The 13377-nt window shown below is 51.5% G+C and overlaps 5 protein-coding genes across 5 annotated transcripts; 3 read left to right on the top strand and 2 right to left on the bottom strand.

The window, feature by feature from the left end:
- Positions 1-302: 302 nt before the first annotated feature.
- Positions 303-2376, bottom strand: PMZ80_005697 (uncharacterized protein; the record flags this gene model as incomplete). Its single annotated transcript, XM_064874114.1, has 2 exons — positions 303-978; positions 1037-2376. The coding sequence occupies 2 exons, from the start codon at positions 2374-2376 to the stop codon at positions 303-305; spliced, it is 2016 nt and encodes a 671-aa protein (XP_064729836.1).
- A 2035-nt stretch (positions 2377-4411) lies between these two features.
- PMZ80_005696 (uncharacterized protein) lies at positions 4412-6053 on the top strand (the record flags this gene model as incomplete). Its single annotated transcript, XM_064874113.1, has 1 exon — positions 4412-6053. A coding segment is annotated over one exon (1642 nt), but the record flags the coding sequence as incomplete, so codon positions are not given.
- Positions 6054-7389: 1336 nt separating this feature from the next.
- Positions 7390-9479, bottom strand: PMZ80_005695 (uncharacterized protein; the record flags this gene model as incomplete). The annotated part of the gene is made up of 2 exons (XM_064874112.1): positions 7390-9219; positions 9273-9479. 2 exons carry the CDS (start codon positions 9477-9479, stop codon positions 7390-7392), a joined length of 2037 nt encoding a protein of 678 aa, XP_064729834.1.
- Positions 9480-9831: 352 nt separating this feature from the next.
- CUE5 (ubiquitin-binding protein cue5) lies at positions 9832-11208 on the top strand (the record flags this gene model as incomplete). The annotated part of the gene is made up of 2 exons (XM_064874111.1): positions 9832-9861; positions 9913-11208. 2 exons carry the CDS (start codon positions 9832-9834, stop codon positions 11206-11208), a joined length of 1326 nt encoding a protein of 441 aa, XP_064729833.1.
- Positions 11209-12043: 835 nt separating this feature from the next.
- On the top strand, positions 12044-13012 carry PMZ80_005693 (uncharacterized protein; the record flags this gene model as incomplete). Its single annotated transcript, XM_064874110.1, has 1 exon — positions 12044-13012. One exon carries the CDS (start codon positions 12044-12046, stop codon positions 13010-13012), a length of 969 nt encoding a protein of 322 aa, XP_064729832.1.
- Positions 13013-13377: the final 365 nt, after the last annotated feature.

The raw sequence follows: 13377 nt of genomic DNA, 5'->3' as shown, positions 1-13377 counted from the left end.
GTCAGTCTATAATCGACAACACTGTTTTGATCAAGTATTTTGCTGAACGACAGAGGATACTAGCCAATAATTGAAAGTCTGTATAACACATAAATACCTTCCCTACCTACCATCCTCTGTGCTGTCCGTACATCAGCTTCCAGTAGCGAGTGCCAACATTAAGTGCGACGACACCGTCCCATAACCGTAAAAGCTCCCATTAGACCGAGAATATTCCCTGAGCCATCAGCGCCAACCACCAACCATGAGATGTAACCTAACGCCATTGCATCGAGGCTGCTCGATACATGTATACCGCAGGTTCATGCTGCAGCGGCCTGCACAGCCTTGACCAACTTCTTGATCTTGCTTCGCTTGGACTGCTTCTTCTGAACCTTCTGTATGTTCGTGGTCGTGACGGAGACGCCATTGTCCGACATAGTCGAGCTGCCGGTGAGCTTGCGTCGTGGACGCATCCTCAAGCTACCAAGGGAAAGTCCTTCAGATGAGCTTGAGCTCGTCGACGTGTTCGAGCGGTGAGCTGAGATCCGGACACTTCTTCTTGGGCTGGCCTCGATATTCTGCGTTGGTGACGCAACCTCGACACCGTGCATGGCTGTATCCTTGATTTCGGAGATCTTCCCCTTCTGCTCTGTGGTGATGCCTGTAGATAGAAGAATCGCCGTGACGCTTCGCCGGTATTCGTCCATTCTGGAAAGTTTGGCTCGTTGGATCTTGCCGCTGGGTGTGCGTGGGATCTCTTCGACGAAGCACACACCACCGTCTAAGGCCTTGTAGCTGGCAAGCCTTGTCCGGGAGAATTGATAAACCTCTTCAGCTGTGATCATACTGGTCTCGTGGAGCTTCTTCTGTCTGACGACGTACGCTCGGGGCACTTCATCAACGCCATTGGCGGCGACAGTGCCACAAACGGCGGCATCGACGATCTCTGGGTGTTGGAGCAGGACCGCTTCGAGTTCTGCGGGTGCGACTTGCCATCTAAAAATATGTTAGTGCGCGGCTCAAGGAAACAAAGGCTTTGTGAGGGGGCACATACCCTTTGACCTTGATAAGCTCTTTCGCTCGTCCAACGATGTACAGTTTGCCTTCCCTGAGGCAGCAGACATCACCAGTGCGAAACCACTCTTTCTCCTCTTCCGGAAACTCCATGTTCCGGTAGCCAAGCATAACACCTTGAGTGCGACAGTATAGTTCGCCAGGCTCACCGTCTTCCGTGACAAGGTTGCCGTCAGCATCGATCAGCTTCCCTTCCATACCTCGGAAAAATCTGCCGACGGAGCCAGTCTCATCGTTCTCGCCATAACGGAAACCACTGGCCACACCGGTCTCTGTCATGCCCCAAAGGGCGGTCATTGTAGCATCAGTCAACAGTGATCGAAACTTGTTGATAGATACCGCGTCGCATGGAGCGCCTCCAGTAGCTGCAAAGCGGACAGTCTTCAAGAGGTCCTTCACATCAAACTCTGATTGAATCATTGCTATGAGCATCGGTGGCGCCATGTACGCTTCCGTGGCTTGGTACTGGCTGTGGTAGCGCAAGTACTTCTCCAGGTGAAATCGACGCATCACGTATGTTGTGTGTCCATACCGTGTAGGCTGTATGAAGGTGAAGCTAGTGGCGAACAGATGGAAGAAAGGCAGCGAGATTACCCGAGTAACCTCGAACGGCACCTCCTGATGTATCATAAGATGATGAGCTATCATGTTCCAGTGTGACACCATTGCAAGTTTAGGTAGACCAGTTGTGCCGGACGTCGAGAAATAAACGGCAGGTGAGCTCTTTGCCTCTTCAGGCGTGTTGATAGTCTTCCAGTCCAATTCACCATGGCACAGCAGATCGGTGAATGACCTTGTCGAGTCTGAGGTTTTCACCGCGTCCGAACATCCCCAGAAGACCGAAGGAACACCAATATATAGCGGAAATGTGTCAATGTCGAAAACAAACACATTCTCTCGAGGAATTTGCCGCTCTTCACAAATCGGCAGAATTTTCGACAGACCAGCTGCTTCTGTAACGATGAACTTTGGATTTCCTAGCTGCACGTAGTGATCGACCTCATGATGCTGATTTGCAGGGTTCGATCCGACCCATACACCGCCTGCTCCAACAATGCTCGTAAAGAGAACTGGATATAAGTAGGTGTTACCGACCTGGCAGAGGACAGAATCGCCATCTTGCAACCCATATGCCCTGAAACCAGCAATGAGTCTACGAACCAGAGTCCGATACTGCTTGTAGTTCAGGCACCTCGATGGCTCGTCAGCATCGATCAGTACAGGCTTTTCCTCGTTAAAGTCGTTCTGCTTGTCGAAGCAGAAAGAGACAATGTCAGTAGCTGGTACCTGAATAGGACCTTCTGTTGAAGTATAGATCATGCTGGCGTCGGTCGTGTGATGGTAAAGACACTGCGAGGTCGCAACAGTGGTGTAGATATCAACAAGCCTGAACCTTAGTATATTATCCGAGTCACGGGTCGACTATTTTGACAAAGGTAAACCCCATCCCCCGGCATTGTTTCCCTCCTTTGGAGCTAATGGCGTATCTGAATTCAGCTCGTGTTGTGATGTGAGAGGCGGCTACCACCAACCACTCCTCCACATGAACCACAGGTGATTTGAGGGCCACCATGCCGAGTCATGGGTCATCTGTAACCTGCATAGACCAATGCTGCAGCTACTAGATTTTGTTTGAACGCGCCTGTTTTGGTGTGAGTGGTATCGAAGCACATGCAGGCACAAAGCGACGCGGTGAAGCTCGGCAGCTGCGGAACATCCTGTTGGTTCGTATGCCTTCGGCATCGAGATAAAGCCAGCCGTGGCGCTTGGGCCATATGAGGTAAAATGGGTTGGAACAACAAAGCTTTGAACAAATACAGAATGGTGCTTTTGTCGCATGGATGCGTCCGATGCAACTCTCGGGGCCATCCTTGGTGCGTCTGACAGCTGTCAAGGGCCAACCTAATTGTGCATAATCCGCATCAGCGGATGGCTAAACACTGCCGTGACAGCGCTCGAGCGTCAGAGCTCGTATAGCGCACGCGCGTCTGATTGCGACGGCATGTTCGCGGCGATGGACAGTCGTACTTTCTCCCTAGCCCTCGAAAGCAGTTTGCGGCGTAGCCTTGAACGATGAACACAAGCGAATGCAGCTCGAAGTGGATTCCCAAGTGACGGTCGGCTGCTAGGGTGGGTTCGGCTAAGATCGGGTATTTTAGCGCATTTTCAGTTACTGTCGGTGAAGCAGGAAGCTTGGTGCCGAGGATATCGAAGCATCATCTTCTTTCACTTGTGGTGGCTGGGCCTTGTCCGCTAGGACTCGGCGCTCAAGACTTGGGAGAAGTAACCATGGATCTTCGAGAACAACTTCTGCATGGATGCGCTGTCGGCGGCTATTTTCGATTTCTGCCAATTGCGCAACATTTGATAGGCCTTGGCAGGCTTGACCGCTGATCCCGGTTCTTTCAAAGAAGATCCCCGGGCCGTCTTGCGCTGCACCTGCAGCTTTCACCTGACTGCATGCGCAGCTGCAGTAGTTAGTACTCTGAAGAATTCTTTGCTCGACCTTTCGTTGCTATCAGTTGATCCACCGTTGCCAAATGTGGTCAGCTCCGAGCATCCACCTGGCTCATCCTGTTTTCGTCGTCCTGCGTCCTGGTCGCATAGACTTGATTTTGTCTCGATGTTGCAGCAGCCAGATGGTTCTATGACCCACGAAGCGACTGATGTGCTCGAGCCGATCTCATGAGCTTCTGCAAGCCAAGCAGCCCCAGATCTTGGTGTGGTTGTTCGGCGACCCACATCATGCTTTTCCAGACCTCATGCGACGACTCGTCCTCCGATTGCAACAACATGCTCGTGCGTTGGTGTCCAGTCGTGCGTGAACGGCATCCCGCTCCATTCTGTGAAGTTAATGCCGATACCGTCCATGGTCCACTTCAGCTCTTTGTCTTCGTAACGAGTGCTGAGCGATCAGAGACGCCGCTTGACATGACGGACGATGCATTGTTAGCATTGTGGTGCAAGGTGCATGACCAATGCTTATTGCCTTTGTCGTACTCAACCATTTGTTGGAAAATACCTCGTGCGTGATCGTATCTTGTGCTTCGTGCGGTTCTGAAATATTTTGGCTGACCTGCAAATCAGTCTTTCACCAGTTCCTTCACTGAGGTGGCCTAGCGCAGTGAAAATGCTGTAGATCCAAACTCATCGGCCAAAGAAGTAACTGCCATCGCATCTGTTCTGCTGTTACTCGATCAGTGGCAAGACCGGGTACTAGCGGGGTAGTCAACAAACCACTTCTGCACGTACGGTTGCTTCCTTCCTAAGAGCCATAATTAGCCTACCCTGCATGAGCACCACCTACATACCTAGGAACTCACTTGAGCCTCATGCCCTTCCTTCTAAGAAACAGCCCAGGCGACAGGGTCCTCAATAGCCGCGTTTACTTCAACCGCATTTCACAACTCTTGAATCGACCTCCAACTGTCACCATGGACTCCGACGAGAAGAACTTCATTACGCCGTCGACTACGGCCATTCTTACCCACGACAGACTCCAGGAAGCAGATATCTCAACAACCGCGTTATCCGATGCACCTGCCGTCGCCGTGCCACAAGATGCGCATCTCAAGCTAGAGCCCACCAGCCCTGCGCAGGGTACCGTGAAGTCAGAAACGATCGTCCAGACCACCGAGCACACAAACTCCTCCTCCTCCTCTTTCGATACCGACCTTGAGAAACAAGAGGAGCAACCACAGCCAAGGCCAGGATGGTACAGTTTTCTGAGATACACGGCGCTCAACACATATCGACGCTTATTCAGTCTTGTCTTCATCGGCAATGTCATTGCATTCATCATCATAATGGTCAGAAACGCTCAGCTTCTTGACCTCGTCAATGCCGCCGCCATCAACTTGTGCATCTGCGGTCTTGCAAGATCACCATTCGTCATCAACACTCTATTCGTTACTGCAGGCAAAATTCCGAGGTCGACGCCAATCCGTCTTCGTACCCTTGCCGCCAAGGTATTCCACTTCGGTGGCGTTCACTCTGGCTGTGGTGTCGCATCTGCTATCTGGTATATTGCCTTCGTTGGCAAGGTGACATATGATTATACCCATGGCGATATACCACAGGACTCTGTAAACGTCGCAGTCGTGGTGCTCGCATACCTCATTATGGTCTTGCTCTGTGCCATCATCGTCGCAGCATACCCGGCGATCAGGTTCAGATACCACGACTACTTCGAGGCCGTCCATCGCTTCAGTGGCTGGGCTGTAATCTTGCTGTTTTGGGCTCTACTCTTGACGTTCTCCTCCTATCAGCAGCCATCCATGGGGATCTTCCTCGTCAACCAACCTGCCTTCTGGATCATCATCATTCTCACCGCCGCAGTCATCCAGCCGTGGGCGATGTTGCGAAGAGTGAAAGTCCAACCTCAAGTCCTGTCGACCCACGCCACCCGCCTCCATTTCGACTTCACGCGAACCAAGTTCGGTCAAGGCATCTCAATCGCGCGTCACCCGCTCAAAGATTGGCACTCCTTCGCCTCGTTCCCCGACAAGTTCGACCATCCAGAAACGAACTTCTCGTTGGTCGTCTCAAAAGCCGGCGACTTCACAGGCGACATCATCGCCAACTCACCCAAGTACATCTGGAAGCGCTCAGTCCCCGCATATGGTTTCGGTTACGTGATGAAACTCTACTCCCGCATGATCCTCGTAACCACCGGCTCTGGCATCGGTCCCTGCCTCTCGTACCTCGGTGACGACAACCGACCAAAGATGCGTGTCCTCTGGCAAACCCGATCCCCAGTAAAGACCTACGGCCAAGGCATCATCGACCTCGTCCACCACATGGACGAAAACCCAGTCATCCTCGATACCACTCAGCAGGGCAACCGAAAAGATATGCTCCCGCATGTGATCAAGCTGTATAAGGAGTTCAAGGCTGAGGCGGTGTGTATCATCTCGAATCCGAAGACGACAAACCATTTGGTGTATGAGTTGTCGCGACGGGGAATTTTGGCGATGGGTCCGATCTTTGACTCCTGATCGATATTGGCGCTGGTGATGTGGTGAGATCTGGTATAGCAACGAAGCATGAATAATGATGGTATGATCGATGGCGATATGAATTTGCGTTGCACCCGAGCTGAATAATACAACACCATGATAGCGTTGAATATGGCTTTGGGCGGAACAATTGATGGCTGCGCTTTTTGGAGTACAAAGATACCCGGTACGCGATACAAATTGGCTTCGGAGATCGTTCAGAATGATGGAGTTGAGCTCGCCATCATGGTCGGTAAGAAATGGGTTGGCTAGGTAATTCGGCAGCTTAAGGTCGAAGCAGACTGGTTAGTCACGTCGACATTGAGGTTAGCGAGCAAACAAGTATATACACATACGATACCCTGCACATATCATAAATGAAGGCATATGTTGAACTATGCAACTTTGGCGTCCATTCTATGAGGCGCTTTGAAGCCGCTTGAGCCTTTGTCTCCTCATCATCAGAATCCAGTAGGCGCTTACATGGCGTACTCCAGGCCGCAGAGCGGTCTCGCTTCTCAAAGATCGACTATCGTGCCCTAAATTGAAGTCCATGCAGTGCCGCATGTTCCGCTCGATCGCTCGTGGAATTAGGGAGGAACCTGTCCGTTGTCGTGGGATCTCGCTTATCGTCTGTCATGTGGCTCGATTAGCAGTGGGGAGTTGTGATTCTCGCTTAGCTGCATTCTTGTTCGCATGTGACTTGTTTGAGAACATCGTTCGGAATTTGAGGGGGATGCTCGGAAGTGGATGTTGTGTTGTTAGAAAGGTCGCAGAGGTGAAGGTGTGTGCGTCGGCTCGTGCTCCGTAGCTGGCGCTGTTGTGTAACACTGAGGAGGTTAGAGACAATGCATGAGGTGGCTGGAAGGCAGACATCTTGACGGAACACAGTCAGTACCAGGAGGAGAAAGGTGATAAGCAGACGTGGACGTTAGTCATCCTTGGATCCTGGACGTGAACGTGGGTGATATAATGAACAGGTGACCGAGGTAGGCTGAAGGAAGCAACTCGTATTGGGCTGCAGAATGATCACACAAGAACACGTGAAGCAGCCAATCACTGTTGTCGAAACCTCCTATTGGTACCCCTGGATCATGGTCTGAGGACAGTAGATACCACATTGGACGCCCGTGTAGGAAGTCTGAAGGTCCAAGAAGGTCCAGAGCCAGCGCATTGACCAGTATTGGAAACCAGAACCAGAAACCAGGTCAGTTCAGGAGGTCCAACCGATGAAGGCTTCCCATTGTGTCAGTGTATCACTTGATTGGTTCACCAAGAAAGTCCAAGCCCATCCCCTCTGCAAGCCCCACTGGCCTTCTCCCAATCCCCCCAACAATTATCCTCTCCTCTCCTTCACCTGATAATAACTCCCACCAAGCTCCGTAATCCAGCTCTTCTCAATCTTGCTAATATCCTTGATGTACACCTTTTCCCCTGTCTCCAACAACTCATGGAACAATACATACTCAGCCTTGCGATTGAACATCAAACTCGTCGGGTGAGCATGCATCGTGATACTATTCTGTTTGCTCGCAGAGAGAGGTCGAAACGTCCCATCCATCGGATTCATCCTTGCGACATTCATGAAATAGCCGCTTGTCAAACATCTCAGGATCCGTGTCGTGACATCTGTGCTCGCTGTTTCGTGCTGCTTTTGCTGAGCTGACCCCGTATCCAGATCAGGAATCCTGTAGCCGAACCGTTCCAGATACCGTCTCAGCTGCGCACGGATACTCACAGCCCGGCTCAACGCTTTGTGGTTTAGATAGTGCTGTTGACACCATCGCTGGTCGCGTTTACCTTGTCCCACGAAAGCCTGAAACACGTTCAGATACGTTAGATGGTCACCCTCTTCAGCTGCGAACTTCCTCCGTGACAGTTCCATCGCCTTGCGTTGTCCTTCGTAGTCGAACCAGATGCCGCCTGTGTTACCCGCTGATTGTAGACTGCACATCGCTGCAATGGTGAGCACCTCGTTCACACAATTGAAGTGGGGTGTGGTCGACGCAAGAAGTGCCTTCGCTAGCATCGGGGGGACAGCCAGCTCTGCCATACGTGTGCCAAGCGGTTTAGTAAGTTTTGCATACTCATCGAGAGCCCCGAGCGAGTAAAGCGTTTCGAGGCCTCGTGCCATGAGTTTTGCGGGTGGTGGTGTAAGGTAGGGAAATTGTGCAACATTGTCGATGCCTAGTGCTTTCACTTGAAGGATAGTTGGTGCCAGATTTGTGCGTTGGATTTCTGGGGACGTTGTCCGTGGTAGGGACTGGAAGACCGGGCTGGTGTACAGACGATAGCACTTACCGGCTTTTGTCCTACCTGCTCTGCCTGCGCGTTGTGTTGCTGAGGCTTGCGAGACGGGTACCCGTGTCAGGGTTTCGATGTTGGTGAGAGGGTTGTAGGATCGAAGTTTCACGAAGCCGCAGTCAACGACGTAGACAATGCCTTCGATGGTTACGGAGGCTTCGGCAACGTTTGTACTGAGTATGACCTTGCGTGTGTTTTCGGCTGCTGGCGAGAAGATATACATTTGGGAACTTTGATCGAGTCCAGCGTATAGTGGCATTGGCTGCAGAGCTTGTTGGCTGGGCAAGATAGTTCTCGAGTAATCGGTCAATAGTTCCAATGCTTTTTGTATTTCATCGCGGCCTGTAAGGAAGATTAGAATGTCGCCCTGAGCCTCTTCTTTGTGGATGGTGATGGCGGTCTCTACGGCTGTGGTGACATAGTCTTCAGCAGCCTTTTCGAGGTAATGGACATCGACCGGGTAGGAGCGCCCTGGTAACGCCACGATTTTGCAACTTGGATTATCATTCTCCAGGTTGTCGTCTTCGAAGAATTGCGCGATCTTATCCGCCTCGATGGTTGCACTGCTGACGATGATTTTGAGTTCCGGCCGCTGCTTCTGTATTTTCTTCAGCAACCCTAGCAGTATGTCGGAGCTCAATGATCTCTCGTGAGCCTCGTCTATCATTATGACTGAGTATTTCGACAAGAGCGGGTCCAGCAACGCTTCTCTAAGCAGCATGCCATCAGTAAGAAATTTGATTCTAGTCTTTGCTGAGACTGCCTCCTCAAATCGTATCGAGTAACCAACGTCCTCTCCGATCTGACATCTCATCTCAGCCGCCACTCGGTTGGCAATATTGGTAGCGGCAACTCTTCGAGGCTATCAAGATGTCAAATATGGTCAAGTCCAGAATATAAACACAACTCACCTACCTGAGTAACGGCTATCATCTTGCCGTCGGAGGTCCAACCAGCTTCGTCGAGATATTGAGGGAGCTGAGTCGTCTTACCGCTTCCTGTTTCACCGACGATGACAACAACAGGATATGTCTCGACAGCATACTGGAGGCTCCGCTTATGCTTGGTGATGGGGAGCAGTGCTACCGGCTTTGCCAGGAAAGACAGGTCAAAGTCGGCCATGTCTGGCTTTCTACGCCCCCTCAACCACGCATACCACCACTCGGTATAGCACAGACAGATCTGAGACTGCGTATGGCGACTGAAGGTCAAGTACACATAAATTTGTTAGGAGTAATCGCGCCCCTGAGCCTTGCAGGAGGCTGAAACACTTGGTTCCCTAAGACTTTCGCTTTTGGGCAGCCTCCGGGTTAATTCAGGCCTACGTCATCCAGCCAAGCTAAGTTTCACATGGTCCGAATGACCTGTAGGACGGCGAGGACGGGTAGATATGTGGCACAAGTGAAGGCTGCTGCAATAAACACTTGTTAGCCTAGAAGTGTTATTGACCGCCACCTTCAAGCGCAGATCTACTATGGCCGAGAAAAGCACTCTGAAGAGAAACGTACGTGCTTGTTGCCCACTGTCAGGAATATCACACTCAGCCATTGCTTAGGATTCTCCAGTATCCCCCGTGCGATCTACTGAAGGGCAACCTGAATCTCCTACCACAGCGCAACCTCTTGACTTTGACGACGACGACAATATCGCAGCAGCTACACCTACTAAGATGTCGGCCACAGAGGATACAACCAAACCAAATCCGCCTCCAAAAGATGACAACCCTCCTGCTAAACCGCCGAGACCGGTGAACTCTCGCGACCAAGCAGAGCACACTCTTCGCGAGGCCTTCCCAGACATAGACCAGAGTGTCATCAAAGCCGTGTTGACAGCAAGCGGTGGTCAGCTAGAGCCTGCCTTCAACGCTCTGCTAGGAATGTCAGATCCGGATGCTGCACAACGAGAGCAGCCGCCAGCGAGGCCACCCCGTCCAACATCTCGTCAGCCCAACCAGTCTCAGCTAGAAGCAGACGAGATGTACGCTCGCCAGCTTGCAGAACACTACAACACTACCACCCCTCAACAGAGGCCCGATCGATACAACACGAATCTTCAGGGATCAAGAGCAGGGAGACCAGGGAACAATCCTAACCCCGATGACGTCCACTGGCGCAGCTTCGTAGACGGTGCGAACGATTTTGCTGAAGAAGTCAGGGAATCGGCTAACGAGATTATCACAGACGATCTCCCCGAGATCCGAGAAAACATCAAGAAGGGTTTCCTCGAGACACAGAAGACCGTCACTGGCTGGATTACAAATTTCAAGAAGAGCTTTGATGACCCTGGAGATCAAGACGTGGACTACACTGCTCAAAATGCTCGGCCGGCGCAACAGCAGCAACAGCGAAGAAGCGGGGAGTACGGCAGAAGGTCAGCAGACTATAATCGTTACGATGCCGACCCGCAGGTGATTGGGGATGATTTTAGCAAACTTGATCTGAAGGATGGTGAGCACCCACCACGAACATCGAGTCGTCCCACTGCAAACCCTAATCTCTTCAAATCAGATCGAAGAGCATCATCCAAGGGTAGCGGCAGGAAGGTCTCATTTCAAGAAGGGCCACCAGAGGAGATCAGAGATATGTACTCTGCATCGCCAAAACCACAGAGTACCACGGTTCAGACGACAGGCACGGCAAGCGGCAAGAGCAGCAAATGGCAGCCATTGAGCGCAGTCGAACCATCACCAGTGGGGGAGAACGATCCATTCAGCTTGGGAGATAGTGACGACGAGAAGGATGCGAAGCCGATTACTTTGAAAGATGCGGAATCTGACAAGACGAACATCGGAGCGGAGGCTTCCGTGAAGGAGTCGGACTCGAAGAAGGCAACTGTTGAAGATGGGAAATAGAGTGCTGAGATACTGCCAAGACGTTATAGAGACAGCGAGGCGATACCTGGCCCAGCGGCCATGCAATGATATCCAGATTTGAACCTCGTCGGCTTCAGGGTGTACTCCTGGTGCCAAGACTGAGCGGTGAGGCCGACTTGGTCGTCACCTGTGATCGAAGCTCATGCTTCGTCTGTGTAACACTTTTCTCCTACCTATGACGAGGCGCACCCTTTTGTTCCGGAGCTGTTCCTCTATTACTCAATGTCCTTAATTGTCATTCCAGTGTTCGACGATGCTCGTTGGGTGTGCTCCACCGTACACACATAAAGGTTATCGCAACAGCTTATCGTTGCTAGTACCATGTCCCTACATCCTCGACTTCCTACGTTCAATGAAAACATTTTTGGGAGACGTCTTGACAATACTTGAGCACCGGGGGTTACTCCAGTGCTCACCTGTAGCATTTATCGAGCTTGTCTTGGCTTCCGGTTGAGGTGTCGGGCTCATTGCGGGCTTCTTCACAACAATAATCCATCCGACATCAAATTGCCATGATCCTTCCGCAACTGTCTCGACTCTCAGGGGAGCGCCGGTACTACTCCTTGTTGCTTCGAAACGACGAGCACCGAGTGCTTGGGAAAGTTTGGAGAAGCCATGTCCGCATGGTTCTCCTCGAGTCGAGCTTGCTTGCGGAGTTCTACGGCGGGAATCCCGCATGAAAATATAGGGTCATGGCAGCCTCTCACGCATAAAAACGCGGGACGGCCGTTGAATTCCGTTCCATCAAGACCGTGAAAAGCACTGCCACTCTCACTGTCACAAATTCAGCAGTAGTATCACAGTCATCACCACCATGAAGATCCTCATCACCGGCGCCGGCGGCTTCCTTGGCCAATTTCTTGCCCGAAAGCTACTCGAAGACTCGTCCAACCAGTTGGTCCTCACAGATGTGATTGACTGCCCGATACCGAAGGGCTCCAAGCACCCTGACAATGCCAAAGTCATCAAGGGAGATATCTTCCAGGAGATTGACAACCTTGTCACGAAAGACCTCGATGCGGTCTATATCTTTCACGGTATCATGTCTTCAGGGTCCGAAGCAAACTTTGACCTAGGAATGAAAGTCAACGTCGATGGTACCAAGTTGATGCTAGAGAAGCTCAGACACACCACACCTGGCATTCGAGTCATTTATGCCTCCAGCCAGGCTGTTTACGGCAGGCCGTTCCCAGACGTCATCACCGAGGATGTTTTCCCAACCCCTGAAGGATCTTATGGTGCCGAGAAGCTGATCTGCGAAGTATTGATCAACGACTACACGAGGCGAGGGTTCATAGATGGATTGTCAACAAGGTTCCCTACCATCAGCGTACGCCCTGGCAAGCCGACACAAGCAGCAAGCAGTTTCATCAGTGGCATTATTCGAGAGCCAATGGCAGAAAAGGAGTGCGTCGTGCCAGTCAAAGACAGATCTTTTCCTTCATGGGTCTGCTCACCCAGGACACTGATAAACAACCTGCTTCACGCCTTAACGCTACCGAGTGATGCTCTGCCCAGCCACAAGCGGTCTGTCAACATGCCTGGTCTGCTCGCGACTGTACAGGACATGATGGATGCGTTGGCGAAGGTTGGAGGTGAGGACAAGCTGCAGTACATCAAGGAGGAAGATGATGCAGAACTTGGAAAGATATTGTACACGTGGGCATATAAGTTCGATAACAAGCTCGCGCTAAGCTTGGGTTTCAAGCCGGATACCAGCTTCGAGCAGGCTGTGAGGGAGTACGTGGATTGGATGAAGGAACAGGAGCAGCTTGGAGCGTAAATATAGCATTGACAGCCATCGTTTCTATCTACAATCCTCTTCGTGTTCTCCTGTTAAGTGCTTGTTGGCCACTACGTTACTACCACTACGCAGGGACACACTGGTCACTCATAGGGGGTATTTATCGAAGCAGTAATTATTCAAGAATTGGGTCCGCATTCCTTCCTGCTCAGCTCCTTCTTCTCTCATCTCAGGAGCAGCCCAGTACCTTCTCGGCGGTAATTACTGAGCGGCATTAACACTTGAGTCAAGAACAACCTGTTAGTCCTTCTTCCCGTCTTCGGGGGCGTCCTAGTACCGCGTAAAGAGCGATTACTGAATTGACATTGGGGCTGATACGCCGCACGATCAGAAACAAGAACGTG

This window comes from Knufia obscura (genome assembly GCF_036327395.1).
Source record: "Knufia obscura strain CCFEE 5817 isolate CBS 148926 chromosome Unknown scaffold_6, whole genome shotgun sequence".
NCBI lineage: Eukaryota > Fungi > Ascomycota > Eurotiomycetes > Chaetothyriales > Trichomeriaceae > Knufia > Knufia obscura.
Note: the sequence above shows the minus strand (reverse complement) of the source record. Positions and strands in the feature narration are given on the sequence as shown.